General features: G+C 39.4%; 2 protein-coding genes across 7 annotated transcripts in view; one reads left to right on the forward strand and one right to left on the reverse strand.

Annotated features, from left to right (window-relative positions):
• Window positions 1-14551, reverse strand: part of LOC102235682 (protein FAM184A) — a 38002-nt gene extending 23451 nt beyond the window's left edge. For 2 of the 6 annotated variants that reach the window (XM_023329908.1, XM_023329909.1), the window contains exons 1-10: window positions 14219-14549; window positions 9001-9078; window positions 7459-7593; window positions 7267-7365; window positions 4674-4880; window positions 4042-4215; window positions 3791-3952; window positions 2672-2807; window positions 1058-1239; window positions 775-960 (exon numbers count right to left, since the gene is read on the reverse strand). In XM_023329908.1, the coding sequence (XP_023185676.1) occupies window positions 775-960; window positions 1058-1239; window positions 2672-2807; window positions 3791-3952; window positions 4042-4215; window positions 4674-4880; window positions 7267-7365; window positions 7459-7593; window positions 9001-9078; window positions 14219-14386 (1527 nt within the window). In that variant the 5' untranslated portion in view covers window positions 14387-14549. Of the gene's footprint in view, window positions 1-774; window positions 961-1057; window positions 1240-2671; window positions 2808-3790; window positions 3953-4041; window positions 4216-4673; window positions 4881-7266; window positions 7366-7458; window positions 7594-9000; window positions 9079-14218 lie in introns of all 6 variants that reach the window. The other 4 variants (XM_023329906.1, XM_023329911.1, XM_023329907.1 and 1 more) reach the window with 4 other exon arrangements.
• Window positions 14552-19149: 4598 nt separating this feature from the next.
• The window catches only part of LOC102235931 (potassium voltage-gated channel subfamily H member 8-like), a 32472-nt gene continuing 26001 nt past the window's right edge, over window positions 19150-25620 (forward strand). The window contains exon 1 of the mRNA XM_014473437.2: window positions 19150-19614. Coding sequence (XP_014328923.1) covers window positions 19539-19614 — 76 coding nt within the window. The 5' untranslated portion in view covers window positions 19150-19538. The remainder of the gene's footprint in view (window positions 19615-25620) is intronic.

Genomic DNA, 25620 nt, shown 5'->3' on the forward strand with positions numbered 1-25620 from the left:
GAAACAGCTGCGCAACATGACTTATTGTTTTAAATCACATTCAAATTCACACCACTTTAAACTTTCTCATTTTTTCGAAGGTTACAAAAAAACAAACTCCGGATTTGGATTTTCTGTGATGGACCAACACAAAGCAGAGCGCAGATGTGAAGTGGGAGAAAAATAATGAATGGTTTTCATATTTTTGCATGCATTTGCATTTCTTCCCCGCCTGAATTCATACTTTGTAGAGTGTTGCGTTTAAATGCAATTATAGCTGCAAGTCTTTTGGGTTTTGCTGCATGATAAACAAGCTAAATACACTTTTCACATTCTGTTACAAACAAGAATTTGATTTGGCCACTAAAAATTCCCATGTACTCTGTGTTGTTCAATCATATAACCAGTAAAATGCGCTAAAATTTGGAAAGTGAAAGTCATATGAATTCAGATTTTTTGTGTCTCAATACATTTCAATTAATTTTGAATAATAAAAACTGATAGTATTATGTTATTTTTACTATTATTTCCATTGTTTGTTCCACAAAAGTATCAGTGAATAGGAATATACGATTAAATTAAATGAAGAAAGATATTTCAGATGGGAATGTTTTTCTAGAGCAACATTTGTTGTTTTGGTGTTATAAAAGCTGTGCTATGCAGTCAAGCCATACAGACACTAAAAAAAGAAGTCATAAATAGCATTTAAAATTATTTTTTTGTTTTCACAATAGTACCACAAAATATTGTGATAAAATTCTAAATCTGTGCTGCCCACCCCTATATCAGCCTCACCGTAACAAGGAGTTTCTTCTCGTCCTCCTTCTCCTGCTGGGCCTCCTCCCTCAGCGTCCGGTGCTTCTCCTCCAGCTCCTCCAGCACTCGGACCTGAGCCTCTTTAAAGCGCAGTGTCTCCTCCTCGTAGTGAGCCCTCAGCCTGCAGAGCTCCTTCTCATAGCCCTGATGCTCCTCCCGAAGAGACTGATGCATGGAGAAAGGAGTTATCCATTTGAATGTTCAGTTTTCTCCATCTCTCTCTCTCGCGGTGGTGGCGGCGGCGGACGGGGAAAGCTCGTACCTGCTCCAGTTTGAGCACCTGCTGCTTGTGCTGGTCGCTGGCGGCCTGGCTCTGGTTCAGCAGGGCCTCCCTCTCCTCCTCCAGCCGTCCGATCTTCTCCTTGAGGCGACTCTGCTCCTGGTCCAGGTTCCTGATGGTCGCCTCATGGGCCATCTGGGTGGCCTGCAAGGAACCAATCTGACCTGGAAACATCAGAGTCAAAAACCAGAATCAGACACCAGACCATAACAAATCATTTCAGTTCTCCTGTGGCGCCCTTCAGATATCTGGTTTGGGATCTGTTACCTCATACTTACGCTCCCAAATTATACTTCTAAATTGCAAGTAATCATAATTAGCTCTGTGGTTTGAACAGCATCTTTATTCCCCCCTCTAGTTTGTGTGTCTTATGCAATAAAACCAGATATTTTTCAACTCTAACATTTATTTTAATTAGGGATGCACTGATGCACTTTTTCTTACTTCTGATACCGATACCAATACCGGATGATCAGTATCGGCCAATACCGATTTGATACAGAAAAACAACTGAATTGACTTTTTCCTTTTTTTAAACCCAGAGATGAATGTACTGAATTACAACTTTATCTGGTAACTCTGCACCAGTACAGCACAATTAAACACACAGATAGCTTCACAAGCTTGGTCAAATATGTAAAAACAACTTTCATTTATTCAGTCAGTGCAATTAGGAGTAGAAAAGCAAACGTATATACGTTATATATATGGCAAATTGCCACAGATACCAGATCTAGAATTTTTCTCAATATTGGAACCGATGCAGATATTAGATGGTGCATCTCTAACTTTAATACCTTTTCAAATGCATTCCAACATGTAATGCCAGGTTTGTTTGATCTAAGCTAATGGGTTGCCGTGGATACAGATCAGCTCTGTGCTTATGGGAAACTAAAAGCGAATAATGTGTCTAGAGCTGCTGTTTAGTCATCTCAGCAGAACTGTGTAGGATTATATGGCGTAACTAAAGTATTTAAAGTATTAATTCAAACTTAACCATTTATTCATGATGTCAAGCTTTAAATGAGGAACCTGAAAAAAAAAACCCAGAATGGATATAAACAGACAGATCTACCAAATATACCTTAAACTTAACCACTGTAACAGTTTCAAAGTAAATTTACATTATGATAAATCAATTAGCAAATATTTCTAAAATGCTCTGCGAATTGAACACAAAAAATCTCAAGTTACGTTGCACAAAAAAATCTGCAAACACTGTCGATTGTACAGTAAATTCTTCCCTATGCAGAAGTTCAGATCAAGACAGAATATGAACTACAAACATATAAAACATCAGATGAACCATAATCACTGCAACCTCATAACATAATGAATGCTTTTATTTATAATTTTTTAATTCTTTATGTGCTTCCTTTTAACATAAGCAGACTGGTTACACGAGTTAGAAATGCTCTTTCAGATTCAGCCTCCCTTTTTTAAACTCTTCTCTAGATTAAAATGTTAAAACCATAATAAGTGTACCGATGCTTTCTGTGTGTGATTTGTCTCCAGCTTTTAAACGCCAGTACTCATCTTGGACAAAATTTCATGAGCAGTCCAGACTCAGAAATCTACTTCAGAGTTACGTCTTACTGGCTTTGTGGAGGATTTCTGTGGCCTGCTGCTGCACCCGTTCCCTGCTGCTCTCCAGTTCATACTCGGTGTCCTTCAGCTGCATCACCCAAATTTCTCCATCCTGGATGGCTTCTTCCAGCTGCTTGTGCAGGTTCTGCAACGCACACACACACACCCCGACACACACACACACTCGTGATGCTACCGTTCGAGCCTCTCCTATGCACACGAGCCTGCAGCTCTGTCAGAGCACACTACATTACCTTTCCTCCTGCTCGGAAACAGATTCCACCCCGAGGCTTTTACTTCTGCCTTTGTTCTCAGCAGTGGTTTTTCATTCAATTTAACCCACTTTCACCAGAGTGTAACCAGATAAAGGGGGATTCTTGCACAATTTTATGCATTTTTGATGTGACATGACAACCTAATTGAGCCCAAAAAGGAAAATACTCATGATATTGCAAACAGATCTGAGTGTCTATACCATGTCTGTAAAAGTATTTATACTTCTTAAAGCTTTTAGCAGTTTTCACACTAAAACAACCAAATTCAATCTATTTCACTAAGTTTTATTGTTGCTATTATTTACTGTTGCTATACTTGGTGTTTCATTCATACATGTTTTTATTTTGATTGGCCCAGATGTTTTAGCTGCTGAAAATCAATCCATTTTGTCTCTGGCAACAAATTTGTCAACATAAATTGTGCATAATAAAATAAAACATGGATTTCAATTTTTTTGAAAACTGAGTTTCCTTTTTCTCTCCCTTTTTTGTTCAGTCTTCTTTGTGGAGTTTGCCAAAGATCCTCAGTTGGATTTAAGCCGGCGATTTGACTAGGTTGCTCTAATACATAAAAAGGAAATCTTCACAAAAACAAATCCGGTGCTTCACAACTTAAGGACATTAACACTTGCAAAAACAAAAAAGCATTATTTTTTCCACAACACAAGACAAACCACTGCCTCTTTTTTAACAATTTTTTCTGCATGGCTCGCTCTAAACTACAAACTGGCCTGTTGTAGCTTTCAAAATAGCTTTTTTGCCACAATTTCACAAAGCCCATAACCTGTTTAGCAAAAGGAGCTGCACATGTCTGGTTAGTCAGAATAAATATGACTTGTTCACTTTGACGCACCTTAATGGTTCCCTCTGCATTGGCCAGAGATGTCTGCAGCCTGTTGGTTTTGTCCCGGTTCTCCCGGGCCTCCTCCTGAGCTTTCTGCAGCTCGCTCCTCAGCTTGGACAGCGACCGCTGCAGCGCCGCCTCCTGAGCCTGGAACTCCTTCCGCAGCTCCACCTAAACGGGAGCAGAGACTTATTACACACAGCAAAAGAAGAAGAATCAGTTGTTTTATTTTGTTTTTTGTTTTAGTTTTGCCCCGTCACCTCCGTCCTTTTCCAAGCCAGCAGGTTCTCTGTGGTCAGCTGGTGTGTCCGCCTCATGGCCTCCAGCTCACGCTCGTAATACTCCTGAGCCTTGGCCAGCTTGGCCTCGTACTCCTCCACCAGACGGACCTTATCCTTCGTCAGCTCCTCCACCCTCTCCATCAAAGCCTCCACCTACACACGGAGTGGGAGAAGTGAAAAGAAAATCTGTTTGTTGTACTCCAGCGTGCCAGTAGCTCCAGGCTGCCAGAATGCAATCGGAGATTTGCTGCAACTAAACCAGAAAACATTTGAGGTCTTGCCCACTGTTTTATTTCCGCCTAATGCTTTTTAAGGCATATGATAAAACGAGGCGAGATAAAAAAAAAATGGAATGACATGCGTAAAAACGAAAGGTCTATGATCAAAATTACAACCAGTTTTAGTTTAAATTATGCTCGTAAACCAACAACAGCACCAGTAAAGCTGTTGTTTTTTTCAGTTTTCATTAAAAAACAAAAGAAAAAAATCCTCAAAAACAGCAATTCCAGCTAAATTACTAAGGGTAGGATCTTCGGAGTAAGCCAAGCCAATCAAGAATGTGGCTCCTTAACTGCACACATAGCTCCCTGTGTCTCATAGTCGTGGCCCACCTCTTGTCTATGCAGCTCGGCCAGTTTCTCCTGGTCCTCGGCAGAGGTGGCGGTGTGGTTCTGCTGGTTGTTGCGGAGCTCCTCCACCTCGTGTCGGTGGGTGGCCCTCAGCTCGTCCAGCGCTCGCCGCTTATCTGCCTCAAACTGGGCCTGAGCCTGGCTGAACACCCGAAGCTTCTCCTCAAAATCGCGACGCATCTCTTCCACCTATTGAAACCACGAAACATGATCTATTCTGTTTGGACTTTCACTGACGACCAAGAGAAATAAGAAGGTTAAAGCCCTCTGTGTGCCATGAGTGCATGCAGGGTCTTCAGTGTTCACAGCGCTCGAGCTTTTCCACAATTTCCACAGATTAAAATCACTATGCTAATGCTTTCTTCAGCGGAGACAGAGACTTTTGTCAGTATTGACAAGCTGAACGACAACCATAAACATATAGCCAGAGATACAATGAAATAGTTTAGATCAGAGCATATTTATGCGCTTGAATGACCTAGTCAAAGTAAAAACCAAAAAGTCAAAGCATCAGTGGAAAAACTGGAAAGTAGATGTTCATAGTTCATCCAATCTGACTAAGTATTAGTCAAAAACTTTCAATCTCCAGATGTGCAAAGCTGATAGCGTACAAAAGATTGCAGCAAAAGATGGTTCTACGAAGTATTGACTTTGAATACTATATAGATTTAGCACATTTTTCATGTCCAAAATCCAGTTTTAGTCCTTTATAGTGATTTCAAAATACAAAAAGGAAGGAACAGAAGTAAGAACAGAAAAGAAAGAAACAGAAAGGAAGAAAGGATACAAGAAAAGGGGCACAGAGGGTCACAGGGAAGGAGAGAAATGACAGGTTGAAGGGAGGTAGGGCACAAAGAAGGAAGGAAGGAAGAACCCAAAAAACAACATCCAGCTTATCTTTAAGTTTCTTTAAGAAGGACGAAAGGAAGGAAGGAAAAGAAGCAGGAAAAAAGGAATGAAAGGTTGAAAGAAAAAAAAAACGGACAGATGGAACAGAGGTAGGAAGAGAGAAACGGTAGCAGACATGGACAGAAAGACGACAAAGGAACTAAATAAAGACACAAAAATGAATGAACAAAAGGAAGGACATAACCAAACAATCAAGAAGGGAAGGATGAAAGAAAGGACACAACATTTAGACAATTGAATAGGGAATATAGTGTGGGAATATAAATACTTTTCTAAAGAGGAAAAAACATGAAATTCTACAAAAAAACTCTTCAAAGTTGTGGAAAAAGAGGGAAAGTTCAAGCGGTGTGACACTATAGTTACATTTTGAAAGCTGCTCAGCGGCCCTATCTGCTGCCTTCAAGGTCTAAATGAAAAACATGTAAAAATATAACGTGTGATGTAATGCTTTGTGACCTGAGCAGGCTGGTTCCGGTTCATGAGGTTCTGATGGGGTACAAGACGAACACTGCTGCCAACACAGTGACAGTGAACTGAGCCTACTCAGCTGCACCGAATACAGTTAAATTATCCATTTAGTCCAACTGTCATCAAATCAAACAATATGATTGTTTTGCAGGTGCCGTGATATGATATATGATATGATGTGATATTTCTTGCTTTTGATTCTCACCCACTTTTGCGCAATTTTCACAACCAGTCATCACTCTCAACTAATTTCTTTTTTTTTAAGTTGCTGGAGTAAATTAATCCAAAACAAACTTCCACTTCCTGCCTGAAGTATCGTGTAAACAAACACTCTGAAAATTACACAAATTTGCTCAAAGCGGCAATTCAGTTTTAGGAGTCAAATAAATAATAATAATAAAAAAAAGGAGGAATCAAGCAGCAAAGGGAGAGATCAAAGCTGCCTCTGATATGCCAAGCTTGTTTTCTGGGGCGCTTATGTTTCTTTACTGACTTTTGGCTCTTAAGTAGTTAAAATATTCCACTAAGGGTTACATAATGGCTCATTAGGACTTTCGAAAATACAGGAAGTAAAGTGTGGAACAGCATGACTTATTTTTTTTTAACATTCTCCCTGATTATTAGTAAATATTTGAAGTTATCTTGACTTGATAGGGCCAAAACATAACATTTGTCAATTACAAATCCTTCTTTTAAAGCGGTTTTTAGTCATTATTCTAATTTCCTGGATGTGTGAATTTGGGTTTTTTATTACCTGTAAGCCATAAACACCAAAATAAGAGAAATAAATGTGTCATATTGTGTGTAATGAATCAATATTTTAGGACTTTTTCCTTTTTAAATCAATGACATTCAAGTTTATAATTATCACTGGTTTCGTACCAGGTCCTCCTGGACTTTCATGTCAGTTTGTTTACACATCTTTACCAGCAGAGCCAATGAAAGTTAGTGGTGCTATTTCTGCAAAGTAAAGAGTTTTTCACTGTGTGCAATAGCAGCTCATCTTTGTACAATTTGTGCATTTTCTTTTTTATTTTTGCCAATTCAAATTGCGCTGCTGCTGGAATGCACTTGTGTAATTACTCAATTTTAGCATTGCTATGATTTTTAAGCATGAGTAGCGTGGCACAAATCAATTTTTGTACTCTGCAGCCTCAAGGTTTCACTGCGTCCTTGAATCTTCTTTAAAAGGCCGTACCTCTCTGCTCATGGAAACCACTCTCTGGGTATGCTGGGCCTCGGTGCAGAGCTGCGAGTCCTCCATCCTCTGCCTGTACATCTCGAACTCTGCCAAGGCCTGGCAATGAAAATTAAAAAAAAGAGATCAGGCAGGACCCACACGTGAAGTTTTATGTATGCAAAGCCATAGACGCCGGCGGCATTCTGCGACCTGTCTCTTCATGTGGTCGTGCAGTTCCACAGATTCCTCCAGACTGGCCAGCCGCCGCCTCAGGTCCGCTTCGTCCGCCATTTTGCTCTTGTACTGCATGATCTTGTCTCTGGTTTCTGTCACTATGTGTTGGACCTGAGCAAAAAGCAAACGGAATTTGTTTTGACATAGCTGGCACAACTAAAAATAAAAACTAAAAATTGGGCAATAAGAAATAAATATAATTAAAGAAGCAACACGCAGGACTTGTCGCCTTAATGAAATGTTTGCAGGAGAGAAAAGCCTCTTCTTGAAAACATATAAGTTTGGTGAACTTGAAGCTTCTCTTGGGAGTAAATCCTAATAAAAATGAACATTTAAACAACTCTTAAAAAGCCTTTGCTTCTACGCTCCTTTAATAAACCTGAAATGTTTGAGGCAAACCACTACAGACAGTCGCCTGTACGTTACATTTTATTGGCTTAGGGTTGATTCTGGACTCTCTACACTGATAAAATGAGATTTATGAGTGAACAGTCATATAGAGGAAGATGTTACTGCAGCTATAGTGTTGTAGTAGGTGACATTTAAACAAAATGCCTGAGGCAATATGAGCTGAACTGCATGTATGCTCTGTCAGAACTGGCTAGTATCTGGAACAGCTTGTGATTGAATCTAAGATAAATTACTTCCATCTGAAAATAAACTAAAAAAAACTGAAGCAGCATGATGCTGCCACCACCATGTTTCACTGTCTTCACTGTCGGTATGATCTTTTCCAGATAATAGCAGATGTTGGTGACAATAACTTTAAGGAATTGTGGTACGAAGGTTCTGGCTTCCAGACAAAATAAATTTTTTTTACCTCATATTTTAATTACAGACTCAATATCCCAAGATTATATCTCAAGAACAAGAAGTTTATATATTTAAGTAGGAAATAATTAATTTGCTTGTTATATTTAGATTAATTTCTTTATATCAGTATCTGTAAGATAGCTCTCAAACTTCTTTTCTTGTGATAACTGATTGAAAAACTCACGATTTTAAGATGTCAAGATCCTAATGCTAAAGTTTTTGAAATCACATGTTAATATATTTAATGCAACCCAGAAACGCTAAGTAAATCTGAAGGTTTCCGTTATTGTCCAATAATTTGCTGTCATATATCCAACAAAAATATAAATCCAGCATTCAAAAAGCTAAGACTTCCTCTACAAACACAAATATTGTTCAATCTTTGTTAGTGATAATCCATCCACCTCAAGATGCTGATTACAACACGTTACAGTAACGTCAAGCAAAGCTGCTGTTCATAAATTAAATATTCACTTCTCTACCACAAGCCGTCTGCGCCGCTGACAAATAAGTAAAATCAACTTTTGTTTCTCAAAAGTCGAATTAAAATGAGTCCCAGCAGGTACAGACAAACTCTTGCTCTCCATATATCTTTTATTCATAAAGTGGCTCCAAATGATTCAACTTTTCTTTGAGTAATTCAATGTTAGAAAGTTACAGTTCTGGAAAATAATACACACACAGAGAGGAGGCTGGAAAGTTTACCTCATCCTCGTGGGCTTCTTTCAGAGACTCGATTTCCTCCTCGTGTTCGTCGTTCTTGGTGTTGAGCGCATAAATTACCTAGAGGCAGAAGGAGATGACAGCATGGAGATGGGAACAAAAACTCTTATTAACAGCTTCAATATAGGATCGATAGTTGTACGGAGAAGGACGGGGGAGGGAAAAAAAGAAGATCAACTGTGCAAAAATCAATACCAATAACATCAGTGAAAGAGGCAAACATGTTCCAGACTGTAGGCAGACAAAGCTTTGCCTCACTAAGTGATGCAAAATAAAACCCAACATTTTTCACTCCATCCTTTTGGAAAAGATGTGGACGTTTCACAACCAATCAGATTAACATGACTCAATCAAGTCACCATGATGACATGACTAAACATGAGGAGAAATTCGTCCCCGGCACAAGCTCCAATATGGATACAGGATATCCCCTCCTTTTCCTGCTGCACTCTCCACGCACAGGCTTAAGTGAATAACATCTTGTCAGTCATGCTTGCGCTCGCTCTCAGGAATATAAGCAGGTTTTTATGAGTGCTGGAGGTAAATGATATGCAGAAGCTTTAAAACCCTTAAGCTCCAGCAAATTGAAGCCCCCGGAGAGCAGCTAATGTTCGGTCACGGTCAGCTGAAACGCGGACCTGTCAGAACCAGACGGTCCAAAATTTGCTCCAGTAACAGGTGAAGTTAAAAAGGGTTTTCACTTAAACATACTGTACAACATGCATTAGACAGGCTTGTGATGTCCTCTAGAGAAGAAAGATGAATGACTTTCTGACATTTAACGCCACTTTTAAATCGATGCAGCAGTGGCAGTTTCGTAAAAGCTTTCTGAGACGACGCAATACATCAATACTTCGACGTGTAATCGCTTTTGAAGAAATGTTCACAAGTTTTCCATCCAGAACTGAAGTCTGTAATGAATGAAAACAACATGCTGACACCAGACAGGCGCCATCTTTCAACCTGTAACGCTACATTGCTGTAGGTTATAAATGCATATTGTTACCTTTAGGCATCTACTTTATGACCATTAATTTTTTCCTTGTCATTTAAGGAGTTTGAGGACTTGCAAATAGACAGAGCGGTGTCCTAGTTTTTAACATTTCTCACAGAGTTTACTCCAGAGGGAATGGAGGGTCTGATAGTATTTATTAATATTTTAAATCTGTTTAAAAAAATCCTAATGAAATCATAGATGGAAAGACAACAGGGAGTGAAAAGCAAAGCCACTGATGTGATTGTTTTGAACCCGGGTTTGCAACAAGTTTGAGCTCAAAATCTGGCCTCCATATTACTGTTATCAATATACTTTTTTTTTTTAAATCAACATTTTTCTCACTTGTCACTTCCTCCGGATATTTTGATGGCTCTAACTCTGACGTTTAGCCAAGATGCACCAATTAGACGATCAGATTTCCATTCAAAACTAAAACCTTCCACCATTAGTCTGCAAATGTATACTAGCAGTCAGTCATCCAGCGGCCAGTGGATGAATGACACTGGGGAAAACCCTGGCATACAATCTGCAGCATTTATTGGAGTTTAACAGAAAAAATTAGCTGTAATGCATAAAGGACATAACAGATGTATAAACAGGAACAAATTAACTCGAATTGAAAAACAGTGCATTTGTCCTTCTTTGTGTTTTATAGTTAACAGCCATGAATACAATTTAAACCACATCTCCATGAAAAAAAAATAAACAGAAGGTAGTGGGGATGTATCTCTATGACAACATAAAACAAAAACGGAAAATGATTTTAAAAAACCCACCCAGTCTCTCTTTCTTATGGGCATCTGAGTCAGAACCAAGAGATTCAAAGAAAACATCTTTACCTCTACAGTCTTAAAAAGACAGAAAGCAGCCAATCAACAGCCTATAAACTTTAACTCATATACTCTCAACATCCAGAGCAGACAGATTTCTGCTGATGTGGATTTCCTGCTCGAATGTTCTTCTCCAGTGGTGAATCGTGGATCGGCTCAGTAGAGGAACTGAAGGTGGATTTTCTCCTCTCCTTGACTCTGAGCTCAGATTCCGAGCTTTGAGTCACCCATGGAAATGTTCCTTCAATTATACATGATTATTTTAATGACGCTGGCGTGCCTGCTGCTTTCATCTCCGGCTCCTCACTCTCCCTGTGCTTTCATCCTTTTATCTCTCCCTCTTTTTGTTCTTTATTTCTCTCTCTCTCTCTCCAGCCTCTCTTTCTACTTTGTTTCACCATCTCAGAGGAATGGAGGCACCTTGCAGTGGTTTTTGGGCTAAAGCTGGCTTTGCATAAATATTCTCCCGCAATCTCTCAATTCAAGTGCAATTAAATCCTGTTAGAGAGTGAAATATAGTCCTGATAAACGCCGCTCAACAAATAATCATTTGGCAAAGCCGTCAAACATCCCCTGGTATCCTAAACTCCGCTGTTGACTGAACTCGTTATCCTGAGCTCTGACGTACTGCAGCATGTCGATGTAGCGGAAGAGTTCAACGTGGATATAGAAAACGATTTGGATTCGTGGTCTGGACTTCATTTTTTGGAGCAAACTTTCAATTTGTCGTTAAATGTAATTGAGGGGAAAAAAAGCACAAAAGAATGAAAACAATTATGTTCTGAAAGAAATTCTCCGTAGAACAAAGAAGGAGGAGAAGAAGAAGAAAGGTCATGGTATTAGGTTTCTGAAGGCAATGCCAGTGAGTTTTTTCAAATCTCTCTCATAAACATAAATCAGGAATCTTGTTTCTCCATTTTAGCTGGAGTTTCGACAGGAAACGTGTCATCAGAGGCTTAAAACAAAAAGAGCTCAAACATTTTTCAAACAATACGACTCAAAGCGTTCAAAGACCAGCTTGGACCTGGTGCCTCGTGGTTTCTTTGTATATATTTTAGTAGAAAAATCCCCAAGAAATGACAGAAAATGGCAGAAGGAGTACTGAGATTTTGCATTTTCATCCCCATCTGGTCTTGACTGACACATTGGTAATGTGGTAAGCCAAGGCTCAGCAATCTTTTCAATTCAAAGAGCTACAATTGTCGCTACTGCTATAAAATGAAATTTGTCCTCCGATGCAAGAGGAATTTAAAAATAAGCACTAAGTGAAATGTTTAAATCGGATAAGTAATAAAATTATACTAAAACTGACATCTGTTTTCAGATTTTTTTTTTTTTAAATAGTCATCTAACCTTTAGAGAAAAACAGATCAAAATAGATAGCTTTGTGATAGAAATCTCTCAATGGGAAGGCTTCAGAGTGTTTTTTAATAGATTATGACCCTAAAAATCAACTAGGCCTCTCACTAAAAGCAGAAAAAAGCAGCCAATAGCATACTCTCATCCAATGCGTTGATAATAAATTGGATTTAGCGTCGTGCTACTTTTATCAGGATCTAGATGTCAAGTACAGAGCTGCTCTGCGCAGGATGGATGAGGCTGAATAAGGAAAATGACAACAGCTCACCGAGGAGGGAGGCTTCTGAGGCCACAGTCAGCGGCTATTGATTGAGCTCGAGAGAAAGGCCACAAATATTGAGGAGAAGAACAACTGCAGCATGTGCCTCTAATGCAACTCTACGTCTGTGCTCTCATTGTTTTCAGAGGATTAACATCATATTCAGTAATTAAAGGATTAATGAAAGCCCGTTTCTCAGGGGGAGATGCCTGTTGGTCCAATGTTTTCATGCACCAGATCATGGAAATCTTTAGCTACATACAGCAAACCTGTGACACCAAAAACACTTTCAGACTGAAATGCATTACACAGCGAATCAGGAATTTCTCCAAAATGTTGCTTTCTGTTGTCCCGTATTTTAAAACCTGCAGCATGTCCCGCTTTGCTGCTCCAGTGGAATCCACAGCTGCAAGCCAGCCACTGAAGTGAGCAAAGCCTAGATATGAAGTTGAAAGATGTGGACAAAAGCTGAAGAAACCTTCACTGAGTTTTCAGTCTATAACTGGGGATCCCCTACCAAGAATAATCCAACTCACACTGGGAAACGTGAGTGTAAAACAGAAATAAAACATCCCAATACATGGAAAGTAGTTCACATGGTCGTGTGATGACATTCCTGCTTCAGGATCTGAATAATTTGTTGTAATTTCAAAAAAAAAGAAAAAAATCTGAAGAGGACCATCTAACAATCAGTTGGTGATCTTAAGCTCACCTAATTCAAAACACAACAAGTCCAACAAAATGTTTTTTAAAGTGGCCTAGTCAAAACCCAAACTTAAATCTGCTGTGGCGTGTGATCAAGTAGAACACTCAAGCCCAAAAACCATGGAATGTGACTAACTTAAAACAATTCTACAAAGAACAGCAGTAAATCTGTCAGTTCTTTTACTAAAAATGAAGCAACTTGAGAAGTTTATTATTAAACATTTTAATCAATTGGAGGGTTTTCCAAGTTGAACTTCCTTTTAATTGTTTGGAAACACGTGGAAAACATCCAGACAAGGAAAGATTTTAGTCCCAACATCATCACACAAGTGTCAATTTTCATTTTTTGTGCCGCTACCCAAACACTAATCCTAGATCGTCATCCCCAAGCCCGCTTCGGGTTTATAATATCACCGTAACTGTTATGTAAATCTCCCGCTTTGTACTCCTGCTCTTGCCTCTCTTGGTGCAACGCCATCACACCAGAAGCCCCGAAGCTCTAAACGGAGCTGCCACCTTGAATCTCATACTATCTCTGCATCCTCCAACGGTTTTCAGGTGTAGACAACAAAGAAGCAGCTCAGCCGAGCCCCTGCAACCCCTCCATAGATTACATAATTCAGATCGGTCCTCCTGGCTTTGGAGGAGAACCACACACAGGTTAAGCAGGGATATGGCAGCAGCTGAAGTCACGAGAAATATTTGCATCTATGGCTTATTGACTATATGGAATGTGATTAGAGTAAACTATGATGTGCACAAATTTAGGTTTACTCCTACATTGTGTTGCACCAATTTCAAAATTAACAAATAGACACCAATTAAAATCTAAATCTTATTGGTGAAGCTTAATGCAGAAACATGGAAATATGCTTTTAAAACTGATGCATGTTGCAGAGTTAGGATGTTTACATAGCTTCATAACTGTAGAAGACCGTGTTTACAAATAGCATTGCATCCCACACCAGTACTACTCCATCTACATCCCCACCTGCTCTAAATGACTTAACCACTACACCCTACGTCATCCATTCACTTCCACGCACACACCTTTGTTAGCTGGGCTATCTTCTTGCTCATCTTCAGGTGCAGGTCTGGGGTGTATTCCAGCGTTAAGCTCCCGTCGTAAAACATGCCGGACCCTGTTGGAGACTGGGTGTATTTGCTGTTGCTAGTCGAGGTGTTGTACGGAGGCTGCCAGCCTGCCCCCGTCGCCATTTTCGCCGGGAATAAAGCCAAGTGCGACGGTGTGAATTATAGTAAGATGGAGCGGGAGCCGCCACACGCGTCCAGTCCTCCCATTGTTGTCGCGTCTGCGGAGATAATCTTTCTGCTTCAGAGAGGAGGAAACGAGCTCGGGACGGGGAGAGCGGCGCGAGGACGCTCCGACGCACGCATCCTCAGCGGGCGCGAGCGGCTGGAGTGATGAGGAGGAGGCGGACGCGCGCCAGATGCTGGTCCAATAGCGCGCGCTCAAGGCCAGATGACTTACATCAAAACAAAGTGATAGGTATTTTCCTTTCGAACCTAATTAAAAGAAAGAACCACAGACAACGTATATGAATTTTAAGTGGAGCTTTTGCAAAAGGGAAGGCTTTGTCAAACTTCTCCTCCGATCGGTTTCACAAAGCGTTCTGGGCTTCCCTTACAACGGCTCCTGTTTTATTGTCAGAGAAGGACAGGCAAAGGGGCAGTCCGTAAAAACAACAGAGGTCGTAAAACTTCTAACCCAAACATCTAACAACCCAGGTCCAGATGTGATATCTGATCAAAGGTCTGAGCCCGGTTCAAATCTCGGTCAATACTGTCAAGAAAACAAAATACGACTGTTCACAGGTATTTACTAAATTAGGGGGTGTTCTTGCAAAAGGGCTGAGAAACTCAGTGTTATCTATTTCTCGTAAAGTTGAACAGACAGTAGTGACCTCCAGGTCATTTAAAGAAGAGAACACTTTAAACAGAAAATCACAAAGATCTATAGACTTAATGTGAACTAAAGTAAGAATAAAATGATAATACCAACAAATCCCTAACACAAAGTATTTTGAAAAATATTGTATATTTCTCACTTTGTTTATGGGCTAAAATACAAAATTATTAAAGCTAAAAACAATAAAAAATTAAATAGGTACATTGTTTCAAGAAGAAAACATATTTTGTCAAAAGAAAAGAGAAACAAATAGATAAAAGTTTTGATAAATCTGTAAATTAAAAGTGTCCAAAGTAAGCGTGTCAATGTTTTTATTGGCCTTTTATTGAGCCATGAATGAGCTGAACACAAGTTTGAGAATGCAATAAAATGCCAACAGAATAAGTTTGAAAATTGGGTATTATTGTCTTTGTCAATTTGCCAAATATATAATATATAAAGTAAAAATAAATATAATAAACAAACATAAAATAAATATAAAATATATAAATCTCCTTTTGGAAAACCAGATGAAAATTATATTTTGTCTAATTGAAGTAAAATAAAAGTAATTTAATTGTGAGTACAAGGGATTTTTTTTAAATGTGGAGAAAATGGTTTAACCAGGCCAAATTATTTGAGGATAAAACCTTAATGCAGAATAATCACATAAATATTAATGAGAATAAAATATGAGTAGGCTCAATATGCCAAAAATAGTGCACTGCAGCATCGATCAATCCTACACTGACCTCTACTGGTAGAAAGTTTCAACTACAAAAAGAGATACGTTTTTATTTTTATTTTTTATTTTTCAAATAGAAAAAAAGGTGAAAGTTACTGTTGAACTGCAGACTGTTGTTCAACTTTATATTTTCACCTTTTTACTTTTGAATATACATCATCTTTTTACTTTGGATTTTAATATGCTCTCTGCAAAAGTTGTAATAACCCTTAAACGTTTTTTTATATGTTTACACACAGACAACCTCAAACATACTTTATTCAGATTTGCTATTGTGTATATTGCTAAGCAATATACACAATGTATATTGCATAGCTAATCGTTTTTAAGTTGACATTATGCTTGTAGTTGACAGAATTTGGGTAGAACAGCGTACATGTTCGGCTTTTTAACCCAAATACATAACTATCACAAAACAATCTTCCACTTGTTTGTTCCTGTTAATTAAATGTAGTGAGATATTAGACATCACTTTTGGTAGTGATTACGGAATAAATATTCAAATAGCTTGCCATACATTGAGCTCTCCACCTCTACATTAGTTTCAATTGTACGTTATTTCCTGCAGGTGGCAGTACATCCTTGCCAATACAACTTATGGGCTGCAGATGCCATGAAGAGGAGCAAAATAACGAGTGATGAGAATCTGTTGAGCAAATCTATTTTTATTTTAACCTACCAGCAGCCAATTTTCCTCACCACTGCATCTTCTCACCACCTCACCCACGACCCCAAGCCCAGTCTCCGTCTTCTATCCCCCATTTGAGAGGCCTGTCCTTCATGAGGAAGTCACCTCTGACCCGCAAGACCTCCTTGATCCTGTGCGCCTGCTTTTTCTTAATTCTTACAGCCGCTGCAAGTCTGTAGCAGGTGTAGAGCGTTCAATTTAGCATCTTCCGTGTTTGAAGACCTGACTTTGTGACATGACATGACTGTACATTGGACATTAAAGTTCTTTTGAACATTCAAGTGTGACAAAAGCGCAAAAAAGAAGAAATCTGTGTGGTGGAAAATTACTACAAGACAGATAATACTTGTTCACAGCACAACATGAGTCGATGTGTCTATATCTCAGCATGTAATGAGAAAAGCAGTCAGTGACATCAAACATAACTCGCTTTTTGCCTTTGAAAGTGATTGGAACAGAAGTTCACTTAGACTGGTTTCTTCTCCTAGAGACATTTGGGAATCCTGAAGTAGCTAAAGTGCAGCAGGTGTGAAAACCTTAGAGCCTTGATGTTCCAGACACTCCGAAGTGATGACAAAGTGATGCTTTTGTTATATAAGAGACATTCTAAGTCAAGCAGGGATTCCCACATGAGTTTTTCTTACAAAAATGGATGAAGGTTCTGGTCAGTCCAAAACAGCCACGGGCAGTTTTATGGTATAGTCACTGAAACTTAAAATAAATATGATAATCATGCTGTAAACTTCCACGTTTATTTTCTTTCTTTTTTTTGTAGGTGAGAGAAATGTAGGACCAGCTGACTAGAAGGGATCTTGTCAGCTGAAACCAAAAGAAGATGCTGTCTCTTGCTCAAAATAAAATCCATACGCAAAGAAATATATAATTTGGATCCTCACTACCTCTGCTTAGTTAAAAATGTGTACATTAAATACAGTTTATTGTCAAAGTGAAGAATTGATGTCATAAAAGGCTGGTTACCAAACGTCTCATTTCATTTGAAGATGAGCAAAATTTAAATACAAATTTAAACACAATTGGTACGGATGAACTGAAGTTACTTTTTCTTTACTCAATCAAGACAAGATCTGCCCTCCCAAATCAACCTTCTGACGACATCACATGAGGCATAAACCAACTAATCACGGTCTGTTTCAATGTGTCAGTTTGTGTCCTACTTGAATTTTTCCTTCTTTAATTAAGTACTTAATTAAAGTCTTCCTTCGGAGCGGTTTATTTGGATTCTGTTGTGCAGCAGGAAAACGTTGAGCGGCAACTCTGAATGGTTTTCAGGAAAATCTGGCAACAATAAACCACATGGAAGTAGTTTGCGAAGAGCATCAAGCGGCATATTGGAATTGGCAAAGTTTATCATCAAAGGTCTTTTTGCAGCCATTTCGAGTCAAGTCGCAATAAAACACTTATAGAAATCTGGTTGGTGTCTGCAATTAACACGAGAAGTCCTGATGTTTCCTGCAGAATGGCTGTCTTATCTGCTACTGCTGCTCAAAAACTGGTCGCCTGGCAGAAACTCTATATATTATGCTATACAATGAACCCAACCTTACCAGGTGGGTCCATGCTGTGCTGCCTCAACCGTCATCATCCGAGTCAACTGCAGAGGGAAGAAGCAGGAACGAAAATCGAATGCTTTCACGCTGAGGCGCACTTGGAAAGCAAATGGAAAGCTTCAGAATCGACATCAAAACACCAGCTGGTCAACCTGGATAAACGTAAAACAGAAGTATTGAATTTATTTCTCTGGTGCGCTTTTAAAAAGTTCGTATTTTGTGAAATTCCGCAGTGGGAATCCATCCTCCGCGTCTAAAAAATTGCAATATAATGCTAAAATATTCCATGTTATTGATTGTTGTCCTGCAGTGAATGATGAGTTTATGTTAAGATAATTTATCAGGTGTGTGAATAAATTAGCCTCTTAAATTTTATAATCTGTGAGCGCCCGCTGATGCTAAAAGTTTTACTTTTATCAAAATAAATGTTACAGAGGACGTCAAACCTGACCTCATTTCAACCCCATACATCCTCACTTGTTTGCAGCTTTTCTTTTCCTGATATGCTGTATATTCTTATTCAGATCACCTGTTTCCTCTCACCCGTCCTACATGATTTCATGGGTTCATAATCCATAATCCCTGAGATCATAGGTCAAACAGCATAATATGGAAACATCTCCATATCATGATACCTAAGCTGGAAGTTCTCCTTGAAGTGACTCAAAAAACACCTACATGAAAAATTAACATTAATACATAACGCATATTTCAGTTGTTAATTGCAAAATTAATTTAATCTTGATTAATCTTTTTAATATGCCAAATCCTGACTGAGTTGCTCATTTCGTTCTGGAGGTGACAAATTTAGCAGCTTCAAGTGTGAAACGCGACAGACTGAGATGGTAATTTATTAATAATAATAATAATAATAATAATAATAATAATAATAATAATAATAATAATAATAATAATAATAATAATAATAATAATGAAACTTTCATCAGCATTCACCAGGAGATTAAAGAATGGGAGGTGAGGAAAGACTGAATTTCAAATATGGGGGAGGAGGGAGGGAAAAAAAGGAGAAAGGAAAAGCTTTTTCAGTCAGCATGCTGAGGAGGGCGAATGTGTGGAGTGAAGAAAGTGTTTGAGCTGAAAAGGAGGAGAGGAAGAGAGAGGCAGAAAGGTGAGAGGGCTGGGATTGCAGCACATCCGTGCGTAAATGTGACCATCCTCGCCGCGGTCCCTCCATCCCTCCATCCCCTCCGTCCTCGCCCCCCTTTGCCTGCCTCTAGCGGCTCCATCTCTCCGCCTCTGCGAGCCGGGATCACCCGCGCGGTGCTCGGCGGAAACAACCACGGGCCGTGGAGTCCCCGCTGTCTCGGCTCGGCGCCCTCCTCCAGGGCTTGGGAGGAGCGCCGGGGAACTCCTCCAGGTTCCTGCCGGGCTTCGTGACCACCGCCGCGGAGAGCCATGGCTCGGAGCGCAGGGAAAGACGCGGCTCGACGCGCTCCCGGATGCCGGTGATGCGGGGTCTGATTGCGCCTCAGAACACCTTCCTGGACACCATCGCCACTCGGTTCGATGGGACCCGTGAGTGCACCAATCTCTGTATTTCAGTGCGAAACCACCTTTTTTTTTAATCACTTTAGGGACTTCTTTTATTTCTGCTCTTGGCCAGATTTGTTTATTGTAGAAATATGAAACTCCGGGGGAAAAAAATAACTTGCTGATTTGGGAAATAAATCATGGTGAATTAATCCAAAGATGTAAACTTGTGTAGGTCTGGTTGCTAAGATGAAGACAGAGAGATTCCTACTTATGCATGCAGCAAAGAAGTTGTGAATTTTTTTTTAAAAATGGACAGTGCTAAGTGACCCGTCTAATCTACAAGGATTTTCACAAAAGATTAAAAAATATAGAATGGAGAGTAGTAATCATATATTTTTCAACATTTAAACTACCAACATCAACTCAATTTATAGCAATTGCATGTGATAAACCAACATAAAGTAGTGAAGAAGGCTGTTTTGGCAAATAAAAATCTGTAAAGTGTGGCATGTATACCTCTAGAGAGAACCCAGTGCAACCAACTATTCCAACTTATCTTTATTTAAATAAACAGTGTTCATACATATTATAATTCCTTGTCAGTGCACACTCTCTTCGCCAACAAAGGCGATAACCTAATTAATAATTAAAGTCTAAATGTGTGTAATTTAAAAGCCGTAAGACAAGCCATGGAGGGGGAACAAGACAGCAAAATGAAAGTGCTGTTAGATTAACGAGGAAAAACTGTCACATGGTGAAACACGGTGGCGGTAGCATCATGATGGCCAGCAGAAAAACAACCATAACTTATGGAACTGCTTAGGTCGAAGCATTTAGAATGGTCCAATCAAAGTCTGGATCTAAATGCAATTGAGAAATTGATGCTGGCCACAAAGTTAATAGAAATGCACAAAAAGAAAAGGTCAAGGTGCATTCACTGTATACTCGGAATGCTAATAATTGCGTATCCTTTTCCAGCTTCGTCACAATTACGCACTTCTTTGTGTTGGTCTATCTCATCAAATGCAAATTACATCCAACGATAGTCATATTAAAGTCAGTACACCACAAACCTAAGGTATAAGATCCAACACAATCCATAGAAACGGAGGTTTCAGAATCAGAAGACAAACCAGAACACGTTTGAGGCTTTGCAGCCTGGCCACTGCCACTCTGTCAAAGTCTTACCTTTTAAAATTGAGAGCAAGTTTGGTTCCCCCCACCCAACAAAAACTCAATTCAGTGGAAAAACCAGGTCATCACTTTTACTATGCAAATGTGTGGTCTCCTGACAGCATCTGTGGTGAGAATACATTCAGCTCCTGCATAATGTACTACCGTCCTTTCAATCTATAGTGGTAATTAATGCAGATTTGTAATTTATTCTAAGGCGTATGCTGAAATGTTTGAACGTGACAACTGTCCGTCATGCTTCCACACAGCGCCGCTTTTAATCCACATCCAAACATGCCAGCCAGGCAGTCGGTTGGTTGTCAGGGCAGGACAGGTAGGGGGTGTGGGAAACTGAAATTGACTGTCAGGCTCCGATTAGCAGCTTGTTCCCACTTCTGTTGTCGTAGTGTGTCATTTTTCAAAGATTTAATCATTTCCTGTCCGATCTGGCGATGTCCTGAGTCGCTTTTGACTCCGGTTTTTATCGACTTTCAGTCAGCCTTCGCCGCAGAGTCGGCCGCAAGCCTTGGCTGTGAGTTTCCTGCCAGCTTCGCACATCTGCAGACTTAAATCTTCCACCGATTCCTCTCGGTCAGAACATCCGCAGAGCTAAATTTCCTAGTCTCGCCAAAGACTTGGAAATTCCTGGCTCCAAAAATAACAATCATCGGAGCGACAGAGCAGATTTGAATCAACACAATGAGGGGTCATTCATGAACACTGCCAAACATCTCTCATCCAAATACTATTCACCTGGTTTGCTCTCGCTGCAAATCCCAGCTCATCCCTCTGAGTATTAACCCCACATTTAGTGTAAAGAGACTCCTGTCAATCAATATGCAAACCGTCATTGTTTCAGTTTAAGCGTCTTACGTAACGAGGTCCTGAAGGCGCATGCCAACAAGCACGGAGGTGCTCCGTTCTGAAATGGAGATCCAAACTAAAGGAAATGTATATTTATAAATTTATATACAAGATAAACATTGCTGGTGTTTGCCACAGTCATATTTTTGCTTTCATAAAATGGAATAATCAGTCAAATATTGATAATCGGGGATATCTGGGAGAATTCTGTTTTCTATCTGTCTTAGAAGCTAATCAATAATCACTACCCGCTTATTCAGCATTGAGCATAGTTAAATAGTTTTGTCAATTATTAATTTACAACATACGTCTTCTGTGCTCATTGTTAGATATATTAATGGTTTCATACATTTTGCAACCTGAGCAATTTTAAAAGCTTTATTTAGTAAATTGTGTCAAAATATCTTTAAAAAACTCTCAAAAAGAGTTCTACAGTCCAGTTTGGGAATTTAAACCAACAAGTCTTCCTAATTCAGTTCAGTTCATTCAATCAAATTCATATCTGGATCATCACAATCCGTCTTCTTTCCTCCTCAATTCCTGGTGACATAGATGTGGCTTGAGCCGCACATCTGCAGTCAGCTGCAAGCAAAAACCGACTGAAGCCGTTATCCGGGCTAACCCCCGCATCACCCCGAGGGATGAAATCGTCCCTCTGGACAGACTGCAGGTGTTTTCTGCAGGTAGATAAGTGAGGCTTATTTTTTACTCCCAAGAGCCCGAAGAGAAGACTGCTGATAATTTGGCTCTTGCCTCCTCTGATTCATTTGGATTCCTCCATAATGTGCTTCTCAGCTCTCTCATTTTGAAGTGTTTAATCAGAAAAAGGCTTCACTCTGCATTGAGAGGTTGGTGTGCTGGTTACCTAAGAGATGAAGTCCTGAAGTGGTGAAGTCCAACTTTGACAATACGAGTTTGTCGCTGTGACTTTCACCATCCCTAAAGTTTGTTTGATCTGCATCCAGAGAACATGTAGATTTACATATTTTAGATGCAAATGCAGGCGGGATAAAAATGCAAACGATGTCATTCAAAGTGTCAGTTTGACTTTGCGTTTGGATAAAAAAAACACAAAAACAGATCAAATCTGTACCGTGTGATACGAATGAGGGTTGAAAAAGTTAGAAACCTGGACGATGAGCGCAGATAGCAATACTTCAAAAGACTATATCGTCATTTTCCTTTGTAGTTGTGTTGAGATATGTTTTGAAAAAGTATTTTAAAAAAAGAAAAGAAAAGGCACAAAGAAGTCAAGAAAGCAGCTTAATTTGCGGAAGCGTGGGGATGATACCTTTGGAAATGCTGAACTTGGGGATCAAAGCAAAACTAAAATGACAGCCAAGGCTAAAGTAGTGAGAGGAAAATCTCCAAGATAATTTTTTGTTTTGTAGAAACTAAAATGTATCCAGTAAGGAGGAGGAAGTCCTGAGAAATAACAGCGGGGAGTGGTTTGGAGACCTAACACACCAGCAACCTATGGAGAAATTTAAAAGCTCTCTGACACAAGCTGCGTCTGATTGTAATTCACCAAAATGGTGAAAATATGTTATTTCAAAAGATTAAAATTATTAGGATTTTGAAGATGCTTCAACTATTTTACCATCATCTGAAAAATGGGACACAACAGATTTGGGATAACACACACAAAAAAAAGTCTAGCCAGGGAACACCAACTGGATTTTATGCGAACAACTTGCAATTTCTTGAAATACTGGTTAAACTATGATCCAACTTTATTCCTTTGTTTAATGTCATGGAAAAGTATAATCAAGTGACCACCAAGATGGTCTTTACATCAAGCTGAATATCAAATTAAATTTAAAAGTACTTTATTGATCCCGAAGGGAAATTAATCTTATTCTCCTGGAGCGTTGGTTAGGAACAGGTGCACCATGGATCAAATAACTAACAACCTGATCTGTTAACAAGGAAATCAGCACTCATGTTTGGTATTTAGGATCTCTAATTCAGACTCTAACGTACCCAGTGCAGCTGAACCGCAGTATCAGTTCCAAACTATGCCATGCTGAGCGACCGCTGCTATCTCTTTTAAACACGGCGTAGTAGCTGATGTGCAAAGATTTCCGTACGCTGTGCATGTTTGAGATAACAGCAAAAAAAAAAAAAAAATCACGATTGAAATCTCTTCCAATGTGCATGATGCAACCCAGGGCAACCCAACAAGGCGAACGCACAGTTTTACGTCGCTATGTAGGTTGCACATTAGAGACAGAGCGGTGAGGATGAATGCTAACACAACATATTTCCTGTTAGCGTTGGTAGAATCAAGAGGATTGTTTTGCAATTGCTTTGGAAAGCTAGGGAAACTTCATCATCGAAAAGGAATCTTATTTTAAAAATCTAATAAAGGAAGTGAAACAGTTGCTCTCAAGCTATTGTGATAATCACTGTGGAGGAATTTTGGCCCACTCTACTTTATAGAATCCTTGTAAATCACGTCTCACTTGGGAGTGTTTCAGGCTGTTTAGAGGTGAACCTGCACATCATTGTTCTGTTACATAACCCACTGGGCTTCAACTGAACGTCACAAACCATCACACTGCCACCGGCATGCTTAGCTGTCGGTCCATTCCTTGTAGGTCTCCCACAAATCATAAATTTTTGCAACTGTTTCTTCCACACGTTTTCCTTCCACTTGATCTTCCATTCATATGCTTGTGAACAGCCAGCTTATTTTAGCACAGACCTTCTCGCGGGTGGCCTGAACATTTCTATATTTTTATTGGTGTTATGTAACTAGAACATATTGAGAAAGTGAATTTATGTTATTCAAATTATCATCTAAAGAAACTGTGCGTAATGGATCATATTTGAGTTTCGCTTACTGAACTGGATAGATTTTTTTTCTCATTTTTTTTGATTACGTGTGGCATCATATGCTGAATCGCGATGTTCCCACCTCCAAACTCAAACTGTTCAGTTCTTTGCATCGATTGCGGTGGTGTATTGGGTCGGCCGCGAGCCTGGCTGCCACAGCCACAGTGTAAGCACCAGGGTTTATCGGGGTTCCCGGAGCTCAGCGGCTGAGCGTGACGGGGGTTTGGAGTTCATCTCGTTGTTATTACGCCCGGATTGCAGTGGGGATGGGACGGGCCTGCCTGGCGTCTGGGGAGAGAGCAGGCGCTGAATGAAAGAAGAAATGATCAGAACCAAAAGCCAGGAGGGAAGTAATGGAGCACCAACAGTGTGACCAGATTTTTTCTTACAAAAAAACCCAAAACAAAACAAATGGATCAATGAGTGGAAAACAATTTAAAATATTTAAATGCAAAGATCTGAGTTAGTACTAGTGTGTGTTCTTGCATTTATTTCAGCAGGAGTTAAAATAAAAATGTAATTTATATTTGTAGGATTTCACATGGCAGATCAACACATAGGAGTGTGCATTTGTGAAATGTGAAAGAAAAGATTCATTGTTTTAGAATGGTTTTCATGTAAAAATCTGAAAAGTGTGGCTTTTATTTGCATTTAGCCTCATTTATTTTAATACCCCTATGATGACAGAATTTTATTCTTCTTTTTAATAAAATCACAGGTCAAATATCAACATTTGAACCTGGAAAAATATTGCTCTTTAGAGAAAACAACAGAAGCTAATTTTAAGACTTTAACATCTTTAACGTGGATATCTTGGAGTTATCTGCTACAGGTAAGACATTTACTACCCATAATCTCTCAAGAGAAGCTCACTGTAAAAAAAAAAAAAATCTGAATAATCTCTTAAAATGCTCTTTTTTTGCCTGGCTGAACTATGACATGAAACAGTAATAATTTGGTTGACATATTCTCAAGAATTAAAAAAAAACAATCATTAAGCCACAATTCAAGCAACGACTGGGTTACTTTCCCTAAACAATACAATGTTCATCTTTTCTGCCAGTTAATCATCCCAAGAGCACAAGACTTGTTTTTTTTTTCTCTGCAAAGTGATTCATCCAATCCTATTATACTTTCTCACACTCTTTAAAGTCTCTGGCGGCGTCATACTTA

The sequence above is a fragment of the Xiphophorus maculatus genome, chromosome 24, assembly GCF_002775205.1.
Source record: "Xiphophorus maculatus strain JP 163 A chromosome 24, X_maculatus-5.0-male, whole genome shotgun sequence".
In the NCBI taxonomy this organism is placed as follows: Eukaryota; Metazoa; Chordata; class Actinopteri; order Cyprinodontiformes; family Poeciliidae; genus Xiphophorus; species Xiphophorus maculatus.